Genomic DNA, 25,705 nt, shown 5'->3' on the forward strand with positions numbered 1-25,705 from the left:
GGGAAAAAAAACTTTTTTTTAATAACAATAAATACGATAATTTTTTATACTGTGCTAAAATAAAATATGGGCAAATTGTTCAAATTGTAATTTTGGCTACAAGTAACAGATGGCTTGATGAAACAATGTGATTTTAAAGAAACACTCTTTGGTTTTTATAAAGATAAAAGAAAGTGTTCCCTGCAAATTAAATGTAAAGTCTGTAAGTTTGAGACTGAATTCTTAATTATTAAAATATTCCTGTTGCCCTGAACCTTTTGGGTTTTTGTTTTCACTGCTTAGGACAGAGATGGATTAATCCAGTGTCCCAGTTTTGAATCACGTTAGTGCTAGTTGATCACAAAAAAGTGACTGTTTTCTGATGTTCTGCAAAGAACACTGAATTGTGTTGATCCAGCTAAAATGGTTGTTAGATACAACACTCAACCATCCATCTCTATAAATCTTTATTTTCCCCTTGCTTATGTTCACCCATTAGTGTAGGAGTTTCTCTCAAAAGATTCATGCACAAGACATGGTCTGCATTTTGAAAATTGCCTCTTCTCTAGAGCAAGCACTTGGGACAGAGTTTCTACAGCCTTTTTTTGACAGTGTATATCAAGTATTTGGGTTGAGTGAGCATAATGGGCTGCTCCGTAGCAGGTCTAAAACAATTTTTAGGGAATAAAATGATGTGGTTAAATTCAGGATTTCTTTTCAGAATTTAGGGCAAGGATGGGAGGATGCAGTTACATTACATGGCTTTTGAGCAGGTACCGCAGTCACTGGACCAGCGTGGCCTACGTCCAACGATGTTCACCCTTTACCAGCTCTGTGAAGGAACAGATGCTAAAATAATAATTTGAGCAGAATCATAGCACTCAAGACCACAGAGGATGAGACAGTGTGGTTTCAAGAACCGTCATCTAGTGAGATATGCTGAAAGGAGCAAATGTTTAGTATGGTTATATTGTTCTTAGGAATGAATGTACAGCTAACACAAGCTGAAGAGGAATTTCAAGTTGTTACTCTCATCCCTGTCTTGGCTCCAGTAGCAGGAGACATACATCTTGCTGTAACTTAGTATCTGTTGGCAGCACTGTCTTAAGAGCCTATCTTCTGTTTTATTCAGCATAGCACTTAAGTTGCAGTAGCTACTTGCTTCACTACATTTCTCCTTGTTCTGTTTGTAGCTTTCAGTTCCCTTTGGCAGAGGCTACTACCAATCAGCGTGTTGTAAAACTGCAAGGCTTGCTTTCTTTTCCCTGTTCAGTACCTTGTTATGCTCTACCACAAATGCAATGAGAGCTTAAAGTGTCAAGTTAATGGTTCTGTTGAATGGGCTGTTAACTGCAAAGTTGGAAAGGCAGCATACATCTTATTTCTTCAAGAAACTGGTTAGTTTTTAGCTTTTAGGTTGGTTTTTGGACTCTATTATCTCCTCTTGGATCTGTCAACTTTGTTCTAATAGTCTTATCTAAAGTTCCCGAATGGTAAAATTCTGGTCGAGGTTTTCATTGGAAGTATCAATATAAACACTGTCAAAAGCACTGTTTAAAGGATGAGTCTTTGGTTTGGGATTATGGTAACATTTTTCAAGGCATCCCTCCAGTGTTTTATCCCTGATGACCTATTTTGATGTAACTGACAATGAAAATACTTGGTAATTTGAAAGCCTGAATGCAGACTGGGATTTGACTTTCTAAAAGCTATGTTTATGTTTACTTGTGTTTATATGAACATGAACTATCTATCTCAGATTCAGAACTGGTGAGTGTAAACTGGAAAAGGTTAAAAATGCATGGGAAGCACAAGCTTAATTGACAGAGCATCCTAGTCAGAAAGGGTGCGTGGTTTGGAAATCTGCAAGTAATGAAACAGAGTTTCAGAGTGACAGGATGGAGAAATGATTAGCAGTTGCTGCTTTGCTGTTGGATTAGTAGAATTATCTTTTTCTGTAACGTAGTATTAGAGAGGCAAAAATGCCAAAGTCACAAAAGTTTTGAGTTGCTTAGAAAGAACTAAACCCCTCCTTCAGAACAGTAGCTAACCTTAGTTGGTTTTAAAATAAGCAGTAAACTCTGGATGACTGTTGCTGTCTTCTCAGGAAGGAGCATGTGAGACCTACAGAAAGTATCAGAGGAAAATTAAAAGCCTGTCTTAATTTTAAACATCTGTTTTCAGAAATGAACAAATTAGAAGGGGGATGTGCAGTATTTGTGATGAAACATGTGCTACTAAATATTAATGAAGGAGGACATAGTTGGAAGAATGTAGTCTTGAACATCCTTTTCCAGTTCCAACTCGTGGCATGCAGTACATAGCGTTCTCCTCAAACCACAAGATCATGTTCTTTGCATGAAGATCCCTGGTGCTATGTCTGTTGTCCAAGGAGATTTGCTTGAATCCTAAAAAGAAGGTAGAAGAATACAGTGATCTTGTTTCTGGTGCACATCATGAGATCTAATGCCTCTAACATTGTTTTTTTAAAAACAACCAAATAGACAGACAGACAAGCATTTCTTTTATTGGCTAAGACAGTTTATGCTTGGTTTAAATAGATAGCTCTGAGCAAAATTAACCAGCTATTGTTTCAAAGGCCATCTGTTTGGCCATCAGTAGGATTAAGTAGCAGTCTTTCCCTTAGTTCACTGCAGAGCTAACTAAATGCATCTGACCATTGGAAAATCAGTTCATTGCTCCTAGAGAATGTTGTCCTTTCTCCAAGCACATTTTTGCTATGTGTGCTCTTCGTAAATTGTTTCTGTTGTCTGTTTTTATATTAGCAGCAGTCCCCTTTACTGTGTTGCTATGACATTCTTTCAGTACATTGTTATATCATGAGCCATATAGCAAACCTGTTAATGAAATGTTCAGTCCTAATGCCTAGGTTTTGAAGGTGTTTTTTTCTAGATCTTCAGGAAGTGTAAGCCTTGAGACCATTTAGGACTGCTATAAACTGGAGTGCCCTGATGACATTAGTAAAACTGCTTTTCCTCTGGATGCATCCCAAAAATGTCCAGCTCCTGGTCTATAAGAGTTAAGACAAATTACTAACACTTGTCTTATTAAATAATTTCTTTGAAAATCCTTATCCAAGAGAGAGATCCTCTTTATTAAATTGCTGTGCATTATTTCCCATGTTTATTGATGTGGGTGGAATACTGTCCTCAGCTTGTGGGAAGTGTTTGATTTGCTGTGTGCCATCCCATGGGAGAAATGTACAGAATCTCCCTGTAAGCAATTACCGAAGCTGACAAAAATGTATGATTCTGTTCAGCATGGGATCTATATCCCTGAGCTTCTGTATTTATAAGTAGTACCATCATGCTCGCTATGAATAGGAGATTATTACAGAGCTGATAATGCAACAAGAAGTGCAGAATCACAAACAATATGTGGACTGTACAATGAACTTGCCAAGTGTCTTTATTCTAAATAGATTTGAAAAGAAAACCTGTATGTGGCTGTTCAAAATGAGCTTTCAACCTAGAATCTCTGCACTTCTTTCATGGCTGTGGGGCCTATAGTTTAAAAACAAGGAGTTTCCAGAAAAGGGGATTTCATCGTTGAGCCATACTGTTGCCAGGTGTGGTTTTACAGATCTTTAAATTAGACTGTCAGCCATTTCCTAATTAGCCTTCAAGAGAACCAGAAGTATTTAAAAAGATGGGACATAAATTTGCTACATCAACATAATGTTTAGTGACACTGCTTTGTGCTGCTGCTGATTCCTTTTTTCCAAATGCAGTATAAAAATAGCGGTTGGTTGGTTCTGAAATAAACAATAACACTTCACAAATGATAAGAATATTAAGTGCCCTGGCTAAAATTCAATTAAGGTAGTGACATTGGGGCTGGACATGGTGCTTGTTCCTATTTCTGCTAGAGTTAGTGGGAGACTTGATATTTATTTCACAGATAGCAAAGGCTAAATCTGTCATTTTTTCCCCTAAGGGAAAATGCCAGGTTTCTAATCAGGGAAATTATAGGAATGACATTAAATTCTTTAACTGCCTTGGCCCTCTGTACACATGAAATTTCAGCCCTTCTTTAAGCAGGTTCTGTTTTTAAACTGGTGTAAATCCAATTTGTTGCAAGCCAGTTATAAATGCACTTCGATGTACCCATTTGGGGGGTTATCCAGATTGAAAGAAATGAGTTAAGTTCTGCTTCTGTTGTTGAACAATAACGTCTTCTGTGATGGAGACCTGTTCTTGTATTTGTGGTTAATATCATCCAAGCAGCACTTTATGAGGCAATAAAAATGTTTCTGTTCCTAGCTGGGAAAAGAACCAAAGAATTTTTTTTTTATTTTAAATTTTGTTGGAATTTCCCTTTTAAAAATTCCCTAAGATGTAAAGAGGAAGTGTGTAGCATATTTAAAATACAGAAAAGGTCAGTAAAACAACTGAAATTATTATGGATCACCTAATGTAAGGGCATTTTTAATCTAGCTTTTTTTCTGATGTGGTAAGTGGTGGAGATACAGTTGTTCTGCTTTTTATGCTTTTTCCTCTCATTTAGTCATACAACGTAGTATGACAAGGACCTTTGTTAGTACTCTTTATTAGTACTCTAAACTGACACATAAAGACAAGTAATTGTAGTATTTATCTGATCTGGAATATGTTCTGGGTGACCCTGTCAGAGTAGCATCATGTTCTTCCAATTCAGTTCAGCTTTACCCCTGCTTTCTCCCAGGCGTTGCCCTCTTACTGATTCCCAATACCGGATCTGCTAAGATATTTTCCCAAAAGGCTGGAACAGACACATCCGTCTGTGTGTACCAGCGCAGGATGCCTTGAAGGGTCCAAAAACCACAGGTGGCTGGTAGAAACAGCCCTTCTGTCCTGTGTAGCTCCTGGGCACAACCTGTCCAGGTACCAAGGTTTGGGCTTGTTTAAGTCTGGGTTTTTCTTATTATAATTCAAATATTCAATATTTCAAATACAGCAAACAGGAAATGTGAATGTATATTGGGTGGCATAATTCATTCTGGATGTGAAGGCAACTAAAATTTTCTACTATTTAAGCTCTCAACAGGATGCTGAAAAATCAAATTGCCTTTGTTTTGTAGTTTGAAGATGTTCATACTTTATTTATGATGAGAGCTAGCCCCTTCATGGTTTTGTGAAAAGTTGGAAGGAAAGACTTGTTTGTGTCTGCTGATATCACTTCGCTGTTCTGCAGCTTACATTGCACTGTTAATGTAACATTTCCTGCTAAATTGGCTTTATTGAAAATAATGACATGCTTGGTTCTCCTTTATGTAATTGGGAAAATTTGAAATACAGGTTTAAATAAGATTTTTTTATGCTGTATGCTACCGATTAACTTGTTGGGAAAGGGCCTTGAAGATACAGTCTCTTTTTCCAGTCTTTCTGCTAAACTGTTAGGCTAACATGGCTTAGACTATCATTCAGTCCTTAGTTCCTCCTCTTTCCATTCTGAGAACAAGAGCCTCAGAACAAAAACCTCAGGATCAGGTATTTCTTAGAACAAACACATTTTTTCTGAGTGAGCCAAGACTGTAAAACATAGCTACATTAGCTGTGAAAGCTGTCCTCATCCAAATCACAGTGTGGGAGAGTCTGGTATAGATTGACAAGCAGTCTTTAGTGACCAGGACCATGTATGTACTATCCTCAAACTCTTTAACAGTTGCATACTAGTTAAATTTCTATAATTAGCTGCCCTGCAACCTACTAAACAAATATAGTGGTGTGTCTGTAGATTAGTGATAAGAGATGAACTGAATTTGTAACTCTATCGTTGACTGTATAAAAAAATATTTGTAAAGTTAAAACAGGGGGTCAGGTCCATTAAGCATGTTATGAATGCATCTATCATTGACATTCGCTTAAACCTTTCTGAGCAAGCTAATTACATGCTAACTTTCTTTGTAGAGAGATACTCATTTGATCAGGATACTGCTAGTAGTATTTTTATTTGGAGGTTGTTGTCCTCTTTAGCAATGATCTTTAGTTAAGTCAGCATCCCATGTTTGCCAGGCTAAACACCTGTGAAGACCATTGCTTTGTTTCCTGGAGACCTCTGTTTAAGTTCCTGTGATCACAAAATCAAGAGTTAATTTAACATGGAAAATATAATAGTGGTTTGAAAGAGGAAGTTCTTGTTGTTGATCAGGTATCATCTGTAGGTTTGTGTGTTCAGAACAGTAACATGTTACCAGGAAGTAGATGATTCATTTAAAGAAAAATAAGTTCTGGGTAGGAAAGATGCAGAAGTGAGCTTCCTCTTAAATTGAGAAAAAAAAAAAAAAAAAGCCTGAACTGTTTCATGTAAGTTCATACTAAATTGAGCCTCGGAGAATTATTAAGACACTTTAACTCTCTGGAATTACATGGTATGCAGAGAAAGTGAAATTATTTCTCCATTCTCAAGGAATTTCGTTTTGAAATATTTATGTGTGTTTAGAGTTTATATTATATGAAGAGTATACATTCTTTCAGTGGGTGATTTTGATAAATGAATCAGCAGACACTCGTATGTTTTCATAGAAGTCTGGCTCTCACTGCAGCTTCTCCTGGTTTTGAGGGGTGTGAGGCTGGTGACTCGAATGGATGGTGCATCTGTAGTGCTGAGTCTGCCTAAAAGAGATTTCTCTTTCTGATTCGCCTCAAACCTTCCTTAGTTAATTCTGGCTTTATCTAATTGTCATTAATACTAGCCCAATGCTTTTTTCTTATGATCTTTTGTGATTTGATTCCTTCATTTTCCTCCTTTACCTAAAGTGTAAAGGATTAATAATAGTGCCCCTTAGTTTCCATTTTTCTTCTTCTTAGCTCATCTCACAATGCCTTCTTCTATTCCGAGTTCTGTACCTTCCCAAAAGTGATATATTAAAATAGCTTTTTTATTATGTGAAAGTTTGCCATTTGTGTCTCAATCCAAAATAAGACAAACAACAACTGTTGTTATAATGGTGCATATAACAGAGAATTAATAACCTTTTCCTTGCATAAGTATCATAATCACACATGTAATACAGCAGAAGATGTAATACTAAGTCCCTGGATTCATAAGGTTGATACTATAAGTTTTTGTGAGTAATACCACTTCTGGTAATTTAGCATAAATGAACTTTTCAAACAGATACTTTATCCCTTGTGAAGAAATATGTAAGCATTTTCTCTCTCTCTTTTTTCCCTTTTTTCTTTTTTTTCTGCACTTCCACATAATTTCAGACAATTTAGGGAACTTTCCATCCTGCTTCTCTAGAATGTAACTTTTTATGTAAATGTAACATGACAATTTCTCGTGGTAGTGGACAAAAGTAGCAAAATGACATGCTAGCTGCCTTGAAGGGTGTTATTTTCTGCATTTCTATTTAGCTAAGACAGCTTGACAGTTAAAAATCTAATCTTCTTCGACTTGTAGATTCAAGATGCTGCAAGTCAAGGCTTGAAATTTGTTGGAATTATACCTCAGTACCATTCCCAAAAGAACTGTCTTGTCAACGCCTCCCTGACACCCGCCAGTAACAACTCTGTGCAATCAAGAGATAATAAAAATGTTTCAAATTACCCTGAGGATCATGCTTCACTGGATGGCGAAATTAATGGATGTAATACTCCAGCACCGAGTGAAGAAAGTGCTGACCAATGTGCCACATCCAGGGAGGGCTGGAGAGGTGAAGGACAGGCTACTGAAGAGCTGAACCTCAAGTCTGCGAAGGGGAATGAAGAACAGTTTCAACATGCGAACCCAAGTGTAAGAGAAGCGGCAGACAAACCAAATGGACTTGCAGAGAATGAAACACCAGCACAATGCTTAAAACCACTTACTGGCAGTAAGTATTGTAGTGACCTTTCATACATAAAAGCCAAGTTAAAATTGCCTCAATTATGTTCCCAGCTTCTTTGAGGGGTGGGGATGCAGGGAGGACCTTACCACTGTAATAGTGAAGAAAAGGTGCACCAAATGAGCCACTTAACCTGATTTCAACATGGTTACACAGTTCACAGTGATTGAGCTAAGTCAGATGTCAAATGAAGAGGTGATATAAGCGGGTGCAATTTTATTATGGCCCATTTGTATGCCTGAGTGTAAAGACTTATTTTTGTCAGTTCAGCTGAATTGGTTCTTTTCTGTATTTGTTGTGATACCCTGAGAGCTCTTGATCTTTGTATCCATTTTGTCCGTTTGAATAAAAAGCCCTGCTAATCTGCCTGACAAGGTTTTGCAGCAATAGAAGGAATAAGTCACAAAGCCTTATCACAGTTAGCCCCTTTGTAGCAGGTGAACAGATAGCTGAAATTAAACCACATCAGGAACAGCAAGAATATATGTGATCTGGACTCTGAAGTCTCCTAGTATCCTATAGTCAGGCTGGGGTCAATGGTACAGTCGGAATCGTAATTACTGGAAAGCAGCAGTTATTTTGTTAATGGCTCAGGTCCTCTTGGTAATGATGCTCCTAATAATTTGCCTTCCAATTCTCATATTTTTGTAAGATTATTCTTCATATGCCAATTTTCTGTCTTTCATTTCTTTGACATACTTCTCCTCAGGTGTGCTTTCCACTTTTAAATGTCGTTTTATGCTATCATAAAACACAAGTCTCAGATGAGGTCTCAAAATACCCTCCTTAAGGTGTTTGTTGCTCAGAGGTTACTTCAGTAGTAGGAATTGTAATTCAAAATAGGATGTAGACCAGAGTAATTTAGAAAAGGAAAAATCGTCAGAAAAAAATATTCTTGCCCCATTTCCAGTTTAAACCTCAAAATATTTTTCTTTCCTATATTTGCTTAAATCCTAGAAAACAGTGTTTACACTCATTTTTCTTACCACTTTGCTTACTTTCCTTACAAGCTACAAATCTATGTAAGGAAATTCCATCTCCATTCCTTTCACCTGGTACTGTCCTTGACTTTAATTTATCCTTATTCTTTGTCTTACATAGATTCAGTCAAACAATCCTACCCCTTTGGGGATTTTGTATGTAGGACTGAAAATGACTTTGCATTGTACCCTCTTTGGACTATTGTCTTGGTTTCCGTTGCATTTTGGTGTAATTAGCTTTTTGCCATCAGATTTGGATCACACTCTAGCAACCTTTCACCATACTTTCTTCAGTTTTTGTTGGGCAAAGAAGCAGCCAGATTTGGTCAAAGCATAGCTATTATTTGAATAATTTGTTCTGGTTTACAGTAGAATCTTACGCATTATAAAACCTCTCAGTTTTGCAGTTCTAGATTAGTTATCTCCAAGTCTAATCAGACCAGTTCTTTCTCTTTTCATATACACTGTCTTTAAGAGAGTTAACTAGCAAGTTTTATCATCTTTTTCATGCTATTCTTCTCCATACTGAACAGTGGAAATCTTTTGCTACAAGTAACCATGTTCTTGGTATTTCTGTGTAATGTGAAGCTGATCACCTCCAATCTTCCCAACTTCCATCTGTAACACCCCAGGATTTTATTACAGCTGCTGATTTGCCAGATAAGAGGTTTTATTTTTAAAAAGCCTTTAGTTTCCTTATTTATCTTTCGTTCTCTGAATGCTTTTTGGCTTTTTTTATTTCTTACAATTTTTTTTAATTGGTGAGTTATGCAAATACTTTCCAAGACTGAAGGTCTGAGAAGGCAGTTTTATGTGACAGTTCACCTATAGTAGGATTTTTCCCAAATCTATTGTCTGTACAACATTGCTGATTTCTTTATTACTCTTGTATGAATTTTTGTTATTATAGCACTCCTTTTTCCTCCTACGGAAAATGTATTTCAGTCTTTGGCACCAGTTCTCCATCCTTCCTTGGAACATGAAGACAGAAAGCATCAGGTGGTTGGGTTTTTTTTTTCAGTTAGCCTACTTATTCCATAGGAAGGTACCACTCTTGAACTCCTTCTTACTTATATAAAACTTCAGGAAAAAAATATGTTCTTACTGTTTGTGGAATCTTAATTTTGTTCTTTATTTTAGGTTTTATACTATTCAAGTGTTATTTTTATGCTTCTTCATTTTTTTTCTGAATATTTTGTAGTGCTCATTCCCCTTCCCTTTTATTAAAGGGCTCTTCAAAGCAGTGTTGAAAATTATTTGCCTGTGAACAAGGCACAGGTATTCCAATGGTACATCCAAAAGTGCTGTGTTACCTAGAACCAAACTGAAGGTATTTTTGTCCATGCTTTGAGCGGTCAGGATTGCTCATGAAAACTGTTGTCAACAGTGACTTGAACAGTGGTTAGGAATGGTGTACTATACACTCAATAATGGTGACAAACCAAGTCAACCACTGAAAGACTCCCACACACTTTAAATGCATGTTGTCAACAGACCAGTGTCAAATCCAAATTATCATCTCCCTATGGTTTTCCAGTTCCATGATTTGCTATTGTTAATTAATATAATGTCATCATATACACCAAAAAGATCTCAGTTTCCAACATGAGTCTATTTTGGGGGTCAGAATCAAAACGATCATAGAAGTTTTCTGTGTATGCTCTTCTGAGTTAAGATTATCATACTTCTTTCTAAACAAGTGGTAAACAACAAGAGGATTCAGGTTAACAGTTTATTCCTTTCTACTCTATTTGAATCATGGTTCATGTCTTGAGATCATTAGGTCTCTTTTTCATGTTTGGTTGTATCATGAGCTTCCTGTTCTCCAAGTGCTGCCAGCCTGTCTCTGAGCATCTCCCTCCTAATATTTTTTTCAATTTACACACTACTTCTTGCTCAGTGACGTTTGTTAGAGAGCAACCTTAACATTTCTCGTGACATCTCCTTCTTTACTTTAATACTTGAGATTGGAATATAATAACTTGGAATCAAGAGGAGCTTACTGAATGAATGAATTTCATATAATGTCTTTACCTTTTATATTAATTTATTTGGGGAGAATTTTTGGCATTTGGAGGTCAATAGAAATTTTACCATTGATTTCCATGTCCATTAAGAAGTAAAGTATTAATGTCCAAACATTTTTTATTGGTAATTCTATTGATGGTTGTACCCTTCTGAGAATTTGGAAGGTCTATCTGCACTTAAACTTGCTTCCAATTTTAGGGCTGTGAAAGCTCAGCTTTGCTGTCAACAATTACTTTCTTGTGATGGTAAGCCTACATTAACTGCTCCTATGATATAGTAGAGGAGATATGGAGCAGAGTCTAGAAAATGTTCTTATTTGTAAGACCCTTCACAATTCCACTTTTAAAATTCATGTACTGTTGTGTTAATGTCTCACCTTGGCTCAGACCCAGAGTAAATCAACTAACCAGCTAGCATAGTCTCTACAGTAATGCTTCATTGCTTTTTCTTCAGATGAGACTACTATTTGGCTGGTTCTATGCCATTGTATTATCAAAACCAAGTTATTTAATACTTTAGTTTAATGGCCATGATCTATGGAATGCAGTTTCTCCTAAATTTGCAGTCAGATTTTGTATTTGCACTGTCCTCAGTGTCACAGTTCTTTTAACAATTCATTCAGTAGAAAAATAAAGGTACTCTGTGCATTAATTTTTAGTGATTTTTTGACTGCTGCAGTACTTAAAGCAGTTTGTGGAGCATGTTTTCCTATCGTAGTTTACACTGTTAACTCCAGTAAGGGGGTTGTCCATTAGTACTCAGGTATTACTGTCTTTAAATGTTTTATTATTAACAGTGAATCCACAATTAGTAACAAATACCATAACAGCAATCAAAATATCGTATTGGGTTTTGGGACCCTACTGCGTTGGACACTGCAGAAATGTATTAAAGAGATAACTACATCCCAAAGTATATTTTGCAGTTGCACAATGAAATCAGGCAAGGGCAAACAGTGGTTTATACATTGTTTTAGCTGAAATATCATGAAATGGTTGTTGCATTACTCCATTTTTTTACTTTTTGGTAGAAGCAGAGATCTTCGCTCTCTTCAACAAGCCAAAAACCCCACAAAGATGCAGTCGGTATTATACAGTGACTATCCCTATGAGGATCTCCAGGAATGGGCAGACTGTCAGCAGCTTAGAAGCAAATTGGCTGGAGCACATGACAGATCACTTCAGGAAAGGAGGCTCATTGGTAAATGCCATCTTCGGCCTTGGAATGGTAAATGGTATGGAAATTACAGAAAGCATTATGCTGTGATTATTTTCCTTTCTCCTCTAATAGAGGTCATTATCTTTGAAGAGAAGACATTTGGGAGGTGCTTTAATATATGCTTGGGGCAGATTTGGTTTAGATCAGCCTATTTCAGTGAAATGGAATGAAAGCACAGGAAATATTTTGGCATTTGAATAAGGAAAACAGATTATGTATTGTATTTTATAAACATACTAGAGATGATCCTGAAATTGCAGAAATATACAGAGTTAATAAACAGTACCAAGTAAAATGAATTAAACTATTAAGATTGTAAAGCAGATGACATAAATGGAACAGTGGCTTTCTTCTTAGCTGTCCGGACACAAACCGCATCTGGGTCTGATTGCAGGTCAGTGTAAGGACCCTCCAGTTTCATCTGGCCAACATGTAGTCAGTTACTCCCAGTTCTTGCAGAGACCCTTTCCACCTTGATGGCACAATGTTGTACAAAATGGTCTTCTATGTTTGTTCTATCCTAGCTAGTGTGTTCATACAAATGCTGGATAAACGTTGGTCTTAAATTGAGAAGAATAAAACACAGATTTTTGCACGTTGTGAAAATGTGGCACTGATAAATAACTGTAGCCAGCCGTGACCACCATGGCTTTGAAGACAAGCCTGCTGCACAAATAAAGGCTTTGGTGCATAGTAGGGGTCTGAGAGACATAACCAAGGGATTATGAGAACAATCCAAGGGAAGTACTTGAACATAAAAATGTTGAAGTTACAGCCAGATGAATTTTACTGGAAAATTATGTGACTAGTATACTTTATGGTTAAAGTGCTTATGGCTGAATCTTTCACCTAATTTTGGTTTGTTTTGCATTCTTCAGAAGGAATGCGGTAACCCATAGATTGGGCACTGCTACTGAGATCAGTGGGTTTGTGCCTCAAAATTATAGGGGAACTGCTTCCAGAGCATCCTCTTCCCATTTTGCTGCTGTTCAGATTTCCAGGACCCATGATAAAACACAGTAATATGAGTTGGTTCTGGTAAAAGTCAATCAGGAAATTAACAGGCAATCCTAATTTTTCATTTTGCAAGAAAGTAGCAAAAAAGGAAGGTCTAAAGTTCAGCTGATGGAATGCTTTCACACAACTTCCTGGAAGCCTTGTAATTGCTAGTTAACTTGCTTAAAAACAAATGGTCATTTACTTTATGTGTATAAATTAGAATTCATAGAGGCAAACCTAATTGGCTCTATCAGGCTCAGTGTTTTCTTTAATAAAAACTGCTTATCAGTGCACTATAAAATGCTTTAAACCCAGCATTTTTTCTGTTATTTAAACTTCCAAAGTTCATTTACATAACAGAGGCCTGGGGGAAGTTCATGTACTTGAATACCAGAGTGAGGAGTACTGGATAACTGCCTGCAGACATAGATAAAGTAGGTTTGAATGATGACATTAAAGTTTCAATGCAAAGAGGACAACAAATTATGTAAAAGTGGACAGATTCAGGATTACGTTAGATTAGAGATTGAAGATGAACAGTTAATAAACATTTTTATTAACATTATACAGTTACAGGAAGAACAGGTTTAGAAGTCAAAAGCACAGAGTTAAGGTTTCTAGAAGTATATTAATTAGAACAGTTACATTAAAACACTATGAACATGCCCATGCTATTAGAAGAACATTTGCTAAGAACATCTGTAAGTTGCTATCAGTTGCAGTTAAGTGTTTATGATTTAGATCCTAAAATTTTCCTATGCTGCAGAGAAATGGAACAGCTTTTTCACTCATATGCCAGCCAGTATGAAACAACTCAGGGTAGGGAGGAGGGAGGAAAGAGGGGGCGGAGGGCTTCTCAGCTCTTTACTTTTTTCTAGCCTTTTATGGCAGCCTGTCCAGCTCTTCATAGCTGGTCTCCTTATTCACTGATTAATCCTCTTCCAAATTCAGGTAATATTAGCATACTTTCTTTAATTGGTTATATCACATTTCTTTGTTCTGGGGGCTGTTTTTCTCTTTTGCTTAAAGTACGAATTCATTATTTTGCTTATTAGACTTAAAAGCAGGGTCATTATCATCTTCTTTTCCCCCTTGTCCTTGGAATGCCCAACGAAGTGAAGATTTCCAGATTGTCAGTAGTCATAAATCTGTTCCTTCCTTCTGCCAACAGTATAATAATTAGTCTTTAAAAGAGTTTTAGAGTTCACTGATAACAATTGTTTCTTTTTGTTTTTTTTTGTACCAGATAATTATAAACAGAAATATAACACAATTGCAAATTACCATATGTACACCACGCAGCGTTACACCATATATTAAATGTATTCAGATTTTGCTAGTAAGTTAGAAACAGCAGCTTGCTTGGTCCTTAAATGTTCTCATGTTGACAAACAACAGTTATGTGAATTTGGAGTTCAGTTACTTGCTGGTGTTTTTCATCCAACTCATGTCATTGCTAATTGTGCCTGTAGTCCCAGGTGTAAACTGATCCTGCCTAGTGATCTAAAGTGATCATAGGACTTCACCCTTGCCCTCTTCTAGTGAGAAGTGGAGCCGGTAGCAGCAAGCTACATATTAATACCATTGCAAATGGGAAGGTTGTAACAGGTGGGATCTCCTCCTTTCCTATAACAGCAAGTCTCCAATCAGCAGTGTGAGAAGGTGAGAGTGACAAGGGAGGAAGAGTCAAAGCTAAGATTATATTTTGATGCCTTAACAGAGTAATCACAAGCCTGCTGTCTTTAGCTGTTTTGAACTGCAGGTCTTTAAATGCCTGGCATTCTTGTATTTGTTTCACCATTCTGTGTGTGGATTTCCTGCCTTTCAAACTTAGAAAAAGCCAGCCAACCAACCAGAAAACATTGGCAATACTTAAAGACAAGGCAAATGAAACAAAATGTGAGTTGCTTGGAAGAGGAAAGTAGGCAGGTTTTTAGAGGGTCAGATTGATTGTCTGTGTTATATTCGCACTGCCTCCAACAAAGATGAACCAGATTTGGCCAATTACAGTCACCTTATCCACTGCATTGGCTGGGATTTTTATCATCCATATGGAATTATTTTCTCTGTGTGTACTGAAGGTGAAAAGAGTCAGGAGGAGGGAGGAATATAAATATGAAGCAAAGGCCAAAATTCAAGTCACATGCCACATAAAGCCACAGATGGCTAGTTTTCCTCATTGAGAGCAACAGCAGCCTAAAGGTTAGTTTCCTAGATAAGGGGCATTTGTAGTTCAAAGACAATGAGGGGAAGATTGTTGCCCACTAGGAAAGCTGTCATGGTAAAGTAAGAAATCTTTTCCGATATACTTCTTGTAAATCAGAAGCAAGAACATCAAAATAGCTTTTTGTCAACTGAGCTACATCAAATATTTATACAACCCTGTGAAAATAGCTTTTTGTGCACAGTAGGATACCTTAATAAAAAATGCGCTGGTAATGGAACATTTTCAGAGAAAGGATAGTGATTGTAACCTTTATGCTCAGAGCCTTTTCTTTAAGAAAGAGCGAAGTTATGTCAGTTCAAGAGTAGAGATTGGGAAATGATACCACAAACAGCAAAGTCAAAATGGTTTGTTTTATTGGCATTCCTTACTGCCCTATTGCAAATGAACTAACATTTGGAATTATTAAAGTCCTTTTTAATGTAGGCTAAGTTCCAGGAGCTAAATCTTATTAAACAAGAGATTACCAAAAGAGAATACAACTGCATCAGAATCAGGAAATAACTTGCATAAGAAACAGTGGAAACTGGAAAGAACAACTCACCATCTAAAGCTTTAGATGGCTGATCTTTGTAGACAAGTTAGGTAAGATTCAGCTGAATAAATGTAGGCATCTGCCCTGCAGGTATCTGCATATGAGTTGTCACTCAAAAGTGCCATTATGATCAATGGAGATCTAGGCCCAGACCAATATGGTCAGTAGGATTTGTGTTGTGATCCACCTCATCCTACATCAGATATGTAAAAGATTCAGATAGACTGGCGTGGGTGATTTAGTGACAGCAGAACTAGGTAAGACTGAGATACTCAGTGCCTCCTTTGCCTTAGTCTTCACTGACACAGTCTTCCAGGCCTCTGAGCTTAGAGGCAAGGTTCAATGAGTTGCAGGACTAGCAGCAGTGGGTGAAGATCAAGACAGGGATTGCTTCAGTTCCTGAGACCAAATGGTATACATCTAAGGGTGCTGAGAGAGCTGGTTAATGTCATAACAAAGCCACTCTTAGTCATCTTTGAAAGGTCAGGGGAGGTTTCCAACACATGAGAAAGGCAAAGGTTGCACTCATCTTTAAAAAAAGGCCAAAAGGACAATCCAGGGACATACAGGGTGGCCAGCATCACTTCATTCCCAGGTAAATCCTTGAGTTAGTCTTCTTGGAACACATTTCTGGACGCATGAAGGAGAAGAAAGTGATTGGGAACAGTCAGCATGGATTTAACAAGAGTAAATCATACTTCACAAAACTGATTGTCTTCTGTGATGAAATGACTGTGGATAAAGAGAAAGCAGTAGATGTCATTTTAGGTGAATTCATCAAGGAAGTTTGACAGTGGCTCCCACAATATTTTTGTATCCAAGTTAGATGGATAGATTGGATGACAACTAGACAGGTAAAAAACTGGTTGCATGGCTAGGCTCAGAGGGTCATGGTTAATAGGTCACACTTTACCTGGAGTAACAAGTGGAGTACCACAGAGATCTATCCTGGGACCTGTTGTGTTTAACAACTTTATCAATGATGCAGAGGAGGCAAGAGGGCTTGGTTTTGTCAAATTTGCAGTTGATACCATACTCAGGGGTGCAGCTGATGGGCTTCAGAACTGGGCTGCTGTCCAGAGGGACCTGGGCAGGCTGGAAGAACATACCAGCAGGAGCTTTTTGAAATTCCATGAGGACAAATCCCCCGCCTCTGGGAATGGAGAGGCCTTTTCACTAATCCAGGCAGAGGACTGCCTGGCTGGGTAGCAGCTCTGTTGAAAAGGTCCTGGGAGATATTAGTAGGTAGCAAGCTGAAGATAAACCAGCAGTATGCCCTGGCAGTAGAGAAGGCAACAGCATACCAGGTTGTAATGACAAGAATATAGCCAGTAGATGAAAGACAGTGATTATCTTCCTCTAACTGGTGCTCATTAGATTGCATCTAGACCACATACTGTGTCCAGTTTTGGGCCCTCCCCCAAAGGGGGCAAGGAAGATGTTGACAAACTGCAGCTAGTTTAGCAGAGGGCCAACAAGAGAGTTAGTGGCTGGAGCACTTACCCTGTGAGGAAAGGCTGAAGGAGCTAGGTTGGTTCAGCCTGGAGAAGGGACAGCTTTGGGGGACCTAACAGTGCCTGGCAATGCCTAGGAGGAGACTATCAAGAAGATGGATCCAGGCTTTTGACTGAGGTGTATGGTAGGAGGATGAGAAAAAATGTACATAAACTAAAACAAGAGAGGTCCTGGCTGGATATAAAGAAAAACTTTCTCATCATGAAAACAGTTACGCTGTGGAGGAGGCTGCCCAGGAAGTTGTGCAGTCTCCATCCTTGGAGATTTTCAAGATGCAACTAGATAAAGCCCTGAGCAATCTTGTCTGCACTTGTATTGAACCTGCTTTGAGCAGGAGATTGGACTGGAGACCTCCTCAGGTCCCCATCCACCTGAATTATTCTATGATTCTATGAAACTAGGTCCTGAATGAAATAATGGTTATTTCTCTCCATCAATTGTAAAAAGAGCCTTGGATGACTAACTCAGCTGTAGACCTCTATATCATAAATATCTAATGTTAGATTATGTGAATCTCACCTAGTGGGCCAGCTGTAGAACATGTGACTGGAGAATTAAGTTGCTCTTAGAGCTAGAGCATCTGTGTGCTAAAGGTATTGCAGGTAGACTCAGAGCATCTGTCCATCTCCTTGTCCTTCCACACGTGTGTAAGAGTTTCCCTGAAATTCCTGCTGATCCTGACACCATAGCATGGTTTACATGTGCCTTTTCTCCAAAATATGACCCGTTAACTCTCTTTTTGCTGCTTTCTCCTTTCCTACAATTATTCTCAGCATCCCAAATGCTTCACATGTGAAGGAATTAATGATCCAGTTATTCTTTCCTTTACCTCTCCCTTTTTGCTGGAAGAGTCGTAAATGACCTGTAAAAGGGAAGATGTATGGCCAAGGTGTGAGGATTGGCAGACGTGCATTCATGGCATGAAAGTTTAAATGTTGTGGCACGACAGGTAGAGAGGAGGTTGGTTATGGTTAAGAGGGAAAATCTTAAAAAGCATCATCAACCAGTTTCTCTTAGAGTTTTTCACCAGCATCACTTTGTTGAACAGACACCAGTATGCAGCAGCTGTCTCTCCCTCATAATTTTTCCCCTTTCAGTTTTCTCATTTTCTATAGGTTTCTTTCCTGGCCAAAAAACTAATGGATCTTAGGATTGACTGGATGTAGCATTCAACAGTAATTATTGTACATCCAACAAGGAAGTGAAGTCACAGAATCATAGAATCATTTAGGTTGGAAAAGACTTTTAAGATCATCAAGTCCAACCATAAATCTAACACTGCCAAGTTTATCTGCTGCCTGTAGGGTCTCACAAGCTCAGCTATTAGTTTCTAAAACATTACATATGTGCCATAATGTTCACATACGTGGAAGCTGTGAACTGCATGAGTGGAATGCGCAGCAGAGTGAAACATAAAGGATGATTTATGAGTGAGTGTAAACACAGGCATGCTGATTGTGTTTTGATCGCTTATTAATTAGCTGGCAATTGTGTGGGGCGAGCAGAAGCTGCAGTTGTGCCAACAGTGTGACACTGAATTTTATTAAGAGAATTCACGGTAGAGGAGCAGTACACCGACACTGTATAAAGCTTCCTGGCAAGATCTGGATGTCTGTGTCTAGTAGGGATCTATGGGTTTCTGCTTTCAGCCTTAGGTGCTGTCCTGTCATCCTTGCTTTGGAAAATTAAAGCGTTATTTGTACATTGTGCATCCTAAAATAGATTTTCATATGGGTTTGGGTGTTGGAATGTGATGTATTGCACAGAAGTTGAGTTGATTCCTGCTTTGAAATGTAGGGTCTAACAAAGTGCCATTTCTGAATGAAATATAATTAAGTCTTGTACCCATTTGTATGTGGCAAGCTTGTTCTCCCTATGTTTTCTAAGCTATAACCCAGCTACTTAGTGATCTGGCCTGTTATTTTACAACAAAAATGTCTGTTCTCACTTGGATGAGAAATCTGTCTAGATGACAGGAGTTACTGCTTTGTAGTCCAGCTCATCCTGGAGCAATGTGTAGTACTGGCTTGCTGTAGTGGTGAGGAGTCGTCTTCTCTCGTATTCTAAATGGTGTTACAGGAAACCTGCCTGGGGAGACAGTCAGTGTGAAAGTAGATAGTGTATTTTTCTACTTCAAGTCTCCCAACAGAATCCCAAGGAGAGTCCCTAGTAAGTGGTTTACAACTTTATTCCGTCACAAACAAACTAAAAAAAAACCAACCACGCTGTGTTAGTTTAGATATAAGTATTTGCATCTGCTCACTTACAACTTAATGACTTGATTGAAACTGCAGCAAGAGAGAGTAGTGGACTGTGCAAATAGAAGAAAGGGAGTATGCAAATGCTTGACACCTTCAGCAACAGTCTTGCTACAGTGTTTGCAGACATAAGCCTCCAGCTGTAGGAGTCCGGTTTGTTGTTGGCAAAGCCCACAACAAATTTATTATTTCCAGATAATAAATTGAATTTAGATCATGTAATGACATCGGAAGCTGTTGACCGAGAGTGTGTCTGCAAGAGGGAAGAAGCCTCTTAATCCTCTTCACTGCTTCCTTCGTGAAAGTTGGTTCTGAGTTTGATACACTTTTTCCCTTGGAGACAGCGATGCCTTCCCACTGGCATTTCTTGACCTCATAACATCAACCAGGGAAAGCAGGAGGACCTGATAAAACAGCTAAGCAGACTTATCCAGAAGACTCTCCTGTCAGTTCAGGAATCTGTTGGTTTGGCATGTGTGGTTGCATTTTAAAAACATAAATCATACCAGTGCAATGAACATAGCTTTCCTAAAAATGTAGAGAAACTATCATGCAAAACACAACACTTGGGGAGGGACTGAGCAAGGTCTTTATAATCAGTCACACAGGGTAAATGTATTATTTAAACTAGAAAGGCTGAAAAACACGCTTTGTGACAATGTGAGAGGAGTTTTCTGTGTTCGTAAGGAGTACAGTACCACTTATTTACAGTTTTTCAAAATATAATTCTATCACTTCATCATTTAGCTTATTTTAGCAAAGAAAGGTGAGTAATTTTTTTTCAGTTATTCTGATTCTGTTCTGTCACGGAGCTGACAAAACTTGAGTTCTTGCATGTGAGAGTGATTGCTGATTATGGAGCATACGGCTAAGTTGAAGGAGAAAGTGCTGCTCAAGTGACTTTAATAGTATGTGTTGTCTGAAAAAAGGCTGAACGTGCTGGGAATACAAATGAGAATAGCAAGCCACTAAGCCAGATGGTCAAAATGCCTTCATAAATTGATTAAATAGTTATGAATGTATCTTTTCTTTCACACCGTTCAGATATGCCAGATCATCCTTAGTCCATGTAGATCGCTGTAACTGCAATGGACGATCCATACATAGGGTTCTGACTTGTGTGAATGAATGGGTATAGTCATTAATATCAGTGTACCTTCAAAAGCCCTTGAAAAGTTGACATAATACGTAGTCTTTAGCCCCAAAAGTGTGTGTATAACTTCAAGTAAATGAGCAGTACTGCTGAACTAAGGACTGAATTGATTTTGTCTGCTCAGAATGGGAGAGCTGTGGTTTTTAAGGACAAACTCTGGAATAACAGAGTGGACAGTAAGGTTTGCTATTAGAGAGTAGGATTGCTCTTAAAAACTGCTAGAGATATTAGTCTAATTCATTTAATAGAGCTGGACTATCAGAGGAAGGTCTATGCACTTTTTTATTAACATCCTTGGAAGAATTTGTTATTAATAAATTCAAATGCCTCACTACACACGGGGTGTCTTCCATAAAACTTACAGGTAACCCTGTGTTTTCACAGATTCTTTGCATGGGACAATGGATGGAGTTTTTCTCTTTGAAGATGTTGCTGTGGAAGACAGTAAAACCATGCAGGGCTATGATGCGATTGTTGTAGAGCAGTGGACTGTCCTGAAGGTATGTGTGCAGTTTTTCTTCTTTGATTTTTTTGTAAATCAAAATACTCCAAGACTGTGAGGCAGACTCTCACATACTGATCTGTGCTTCAACAGTACCAGACAGGCAAATGAGGTAAAGGAATGCAACATAACAGTAATGCCAGTTAACCACACTCTAGGTTTGTATGATGCGCTTTCGATTTTTATAATCTCTGTGCTTTACTGGGGGGATAGGAAATGTGAATGATGGTGAGCAGTGAAACTCAGGACTGCCTGTCCCAAAAATACAGATGTCTGCTAGATTAACTGTAAAGAGGATCTCCATTGGTTGTCAGGGCAACATGATCACACAAGTCACTGTAGCATCGCAATTCTAAAGGCGGCGGCCCTTTAGGTAGGCCTAGCTGCAGTAGGAATGCAGATAACTGCATTTGCTTCTGTCTGAAGTCCTTCATATGCTGAAAGAACTGTATATTCTGGATAGGTCCCTATAAACAAACCACGTGTGTTATAGATTGGCTTTTTACTGATCCAAGTGCACACTCACATCAGTAGAAACACTGTTTAGATCAGATCAGTCGGTACTGATCTTCCACAGCAAATTTGATACACAGATAGGTATTTGAAAAGCTGGGCTTAAAATTCTTTGTGACTTGAAGCAGAAAGATCACAGGGGAAAAGAAGATACCAGTGTGTAACTCTTGGAAGGTTTGGGGTTCTTTTATTTGATTACTTGTCTGCCAGAAATAGATGTTATGTATCTATAAAGGCAATACCTGATCTTTTCTCTTGGAATATATTGTAAATGGTGTAAAATCCTAAGATAGACAAGCAAGGCACACACATGCCAAAAGGATGGATTAAGGGAAAAAGGGACAGATACTAGACCAAATGTATAAAATTCCAGACTAGGATTAAGAGTTTGGTTATTAAATGATGACTTTGTAGTGTAGCAAGAAACGGCCATATAATAATGGCTAGAAACTTCTTGAAGAACAGTGTAATGCGTTAATGGCAGTTTTTCTTGTGCTAATATGCATCTGAACAAACAATTCCTATATTACGTTATTCCAGTTATTACAACTTCACTGTAAGTTCTTGTTCATTTTTAGGGTCAAATTGTGGTGTTGCCACTCAGGAGCAAGGTTTTGGTATAATGACAGATGGTTCCATGAGTGCATTAGGTCATTGCTGATCAAGAAGGCAAATGTTAAGAAGCATTAATGTTGACCATATGTTACAAACTGTTAGGAAAGGAATAGAGGGTGAAACAGCAAGCATGTACTACTACATACTACTGTATAAGCTGTGGTTTGACAGCACATTATTTTCGAAGGTTATGTTATCAGTGTAATTGTTCAGAGAAGAGCAGTGAGGATGATCAATGATACAGACAGCTTCCAGTTAGGAAGACCTTACATGGTATGTCCTTTCAGCCTGGAACAGAGAAGAGTTGCAGGGAATGGTGTAGGTAGAGGTCTCCTAAATCACGGGAGGCATGTAATTAGGGATTGATTGTTTGCCACCTCTTCCAGTTTAAGAACTAAGGACTGTCAAATGGCAGTAGTTGGGGCCAGGTGCAAAGCAAACAAAAAGGAGATAATTCAGGTAATTCTTTATGCAGCAGGAAGCAGATCTGTGGAACTCGTTTCTGGAGAATGCTGTGCATTCAAGAAGCTTAGATGGGTTCAGGTGAAAGCAATGTTGTTTTTTTCCTCTAATTTATCTATCTCTGTGTTTATACAAGCATTTTAATTCAGATCAGGAGTGTGTTTTTGAAGTGAACCCCTTGATCCTCCCCACTTAATATGCCTCACCTCACATCACAGAATGGTCTCATATTGGACAAACTCAATTCCTTTCAGTAGAAACTAAACCAGACATGCTGAGAGGAAGTACACAAAATATTTGGGGCAGGTATCCTACATGCTTGCCCTGATATATATTATTCTTTCTTAGCTGTCACTTACAGCTATGTTAGAGACAGCTTTCTGAGTTAAATGGATTCTTGGTCTGAACCAATTCGGCTCTTAGACAACCAGTGAAAGGTTCTCTCTGTCACTAGGATACTGCAACAAAGTTATGCACAATGGCCCCTACGCACCTCTTAGTTTGCTCTGTGAGTACACAAGGAAGTTTATCTCAAGCTACATGACAAGGACAGCATCTGATAATGGGGATCCTGTGATGGCAGAGTGGTGACCAAAACACTAGGACACAGCAGAAGAGTATCTTCTAGCAGGGCCCCTTGAAGCATTAGAGCCCTGGTAGGTGGAGTATCATTTGCCTGCAATTCTAGCAGTTCCATGCTGGAGACACAGCTGGTCAACAGTTTAAGGAATCAACCTCCCAATAGCATCTGGTGTGCCAAGAGATGCTGTATTGCTGCACACCATGTCTGTGTGAGGGCTAATGTGGAGAATCTCTTGTTCCAGAATAAGATTTGGTATGTCCAATTTCAGAAACTGACTGATAGCATATACAAAGCTTGTCGGTATGATCAGATTATTCTCTGCTGTAATTTAAAAATTGGCTGCTGGGTGTTCCCTGGCAATTTTGCTCTTCTGAGATCAAGTGCCCCTCTTTTGGGGACACTAAGAATGCGTTACCCACCAATGTGAAAGCGGAAGAATATGGAGAAGAAATAGCCTGCTGAAGGAAGGAGGTTGAGGCGTTGGGGAACTCTTACCCCATGGGTCTTAACCATTTAGAAGAAGAGCAGAGCTGACCACATCTGTTTTCTTCTCCTGACAAATAACTGCCTGGATATTTCATGTCTCATGCTTTCTGAGACATAATAGGCATAGGTAGGTAAAGTCATCAAGTGAATGAAAGAAAGACCAGAAGCCAGAGGATCTGTAGGCACTTGCCCAGTGTTGTACCCAGAATATTAAGTTGCCTCTTCATTAAACCCTGTTCAAATTCAGCTTTATTTACCATAAGTGTGGAATAATGCAGTGGCAGAGGAAGGGACTGTAAAATGGGGGATGTAGAGGGAAGGAGATGGAATTCAGTAGTGACAGATGATGTCCGAAAGTCAGTAAAGCCTTTGTTTCTGTTATGAGTACTTCGAAGTGAAATTATCACAGAGATAATTATGGAGCAGTGGAATGACTCAATAATGTAGACTTTCTTTTTTTTTTTTTTGTATAGGTTCAGCTCTGGTCTAGATTAACATTTTCCATTTGTTGTTTTCATTTGTACCAAGGCAGTGGAAGAAGCCCTGATGGGCAGCATGACATAAATGTGTATAATGGATCCTTATTTTAAATTTGTATCAGATATGATTATCTGGGTGAGCTATGAGTTCAGATGTGGTCTTAACTGAATGTAAATTTATTGTGCTGTATCCTAATTAAGAAGAAGAAACAAACAAAGGAATTCCAGCCACAACAAAAGAAAGCTGTTTTAAAAAGGAAGACATGTAGCATGTATCAATGCCCTTAGTAATGAAAAAAGAACCTTTCTAAATGAAATGGTAAAGTTTTGCTGTTTAACCATAAAGGCAAAAGTAAACGGTTTGGCATACCTCTTAGCAGAGAAAGTGCTGCCTTTTTAATTGCTGAGGCTAATAGAGAAAACAAGTTGAACAGCGTGATGCACTCTGTGTGTGTGTGTAAAATGTCAGTTTGTAGAGGATGTAAAGCTCGCAGCTGTCACAGTATGTGGTCCCAGCCAAGCAGCAGACAGGATGTAATAGCTCTGAGTAATTTAACTCTTTCTTCTCGAAGCAGAGCTGTGGCATTCTCTGCAAATGACCACAGGACTTCTAATGACAAAATGCTGCTCTCATCCTTATCATTTTAACTCTAAAAATGTCAGCACATATTATTTCCACCACAGCCTCTGAGATCTAGCCCTAAAACTTGTTTGATGGTTTTAATTCTGCTTGTGTAGGCAAATGTGGGTAGACAGTTCTGATTAATCACAGCCTGCATGATTTCCCTCTCCCCAACTCTAATCTGTCATCTTCTCTTCCCCATTACCCAAAACAAAATAGCTAATACTGTCTTTAAAATTTATTTTAGATATCTGCATTGTTCTGCTTCTGAAGCCTTGTTCATTTTGAAAATATTGTCCTTAATTTACAGGTATTTTCTCATTAAAAATCCTTAGCTGGTGATTCATCACTATATTTTTTGCTATACCATATCTTTGGTGTACTGACATGAATTAAAATCTCAAATACATCATGGTGTTGCCATTTCCCTGGCAGAATCAAATGGGGTCACTGTCCGCTGTAGACATGGTAAACCTTTTAAACTGCGACATACCAAAAGATTAAAAAAATTATCTCTGCTGAGCCTAGGTTGCAAGTTGCCTTAATGTAAGCCTTGAAACAAATTCTCTGGAAATGAGGATTTGATTTGTCTGTAAATCTGATTTAGGTCATATGTCAGTTAAGCTATGTTCTGCTGTTTCTGGCCATGGGAGAAAGGCATGACCAGGTCAGCAAAGGAGCTGATGGTGATGACCATGAAAAGCAGTTGTGTGCGTGACCCTCTTT

At 38.4% G+C, this 25,705-nt stretch overlaps 1 protein-coding gene across 2 annotated transcripts in view; it reads left to right on the top strand.

Moving 5' to 3' along the window:
• The window catches only part of RFTN1 (raftlin, lipid raft linker 1), a 96,050-nt gene that overhangs the window by 56,621 nt on the left and 13,724 nt on the right, over positions 1–25,705 (top strand). For both annotated transcript variants that reach the window (XM_069772238.1, XM_069772245.1), the window contains exons 5-7: positions 7,384–7,795; positions 11,846–12,049; positions 21,102–21,217. In XM_069772238.1, the coding sequence (XP_069628339.1) occupies positions 7,384–7,795; positions 11,846–12,049; positions 21,102–21,217 (732 nt within the window). The remainder of the gene's footprint in view (positions 1–7,383; positions 7,796–11,845; positions 12,050–21,101; positions 21,218–25,705) is intronic.

The sequence above is a fragment of the Haliaeetus albicilla genome, chromosome 2 (genome assembly GCF_947461875.1).
Source record: "Haliaeetus albicilla chromosome 2, bHalAlb1.1, whole genome shotgun sequence".
In the NCBI taxonomy this organism is placed as follows: Eukaryota; Metazoa; Chordata; class Aves; order Accipitriformes; family Accipitridae; genus Haliaeetus; species Haliaeetus albicilla.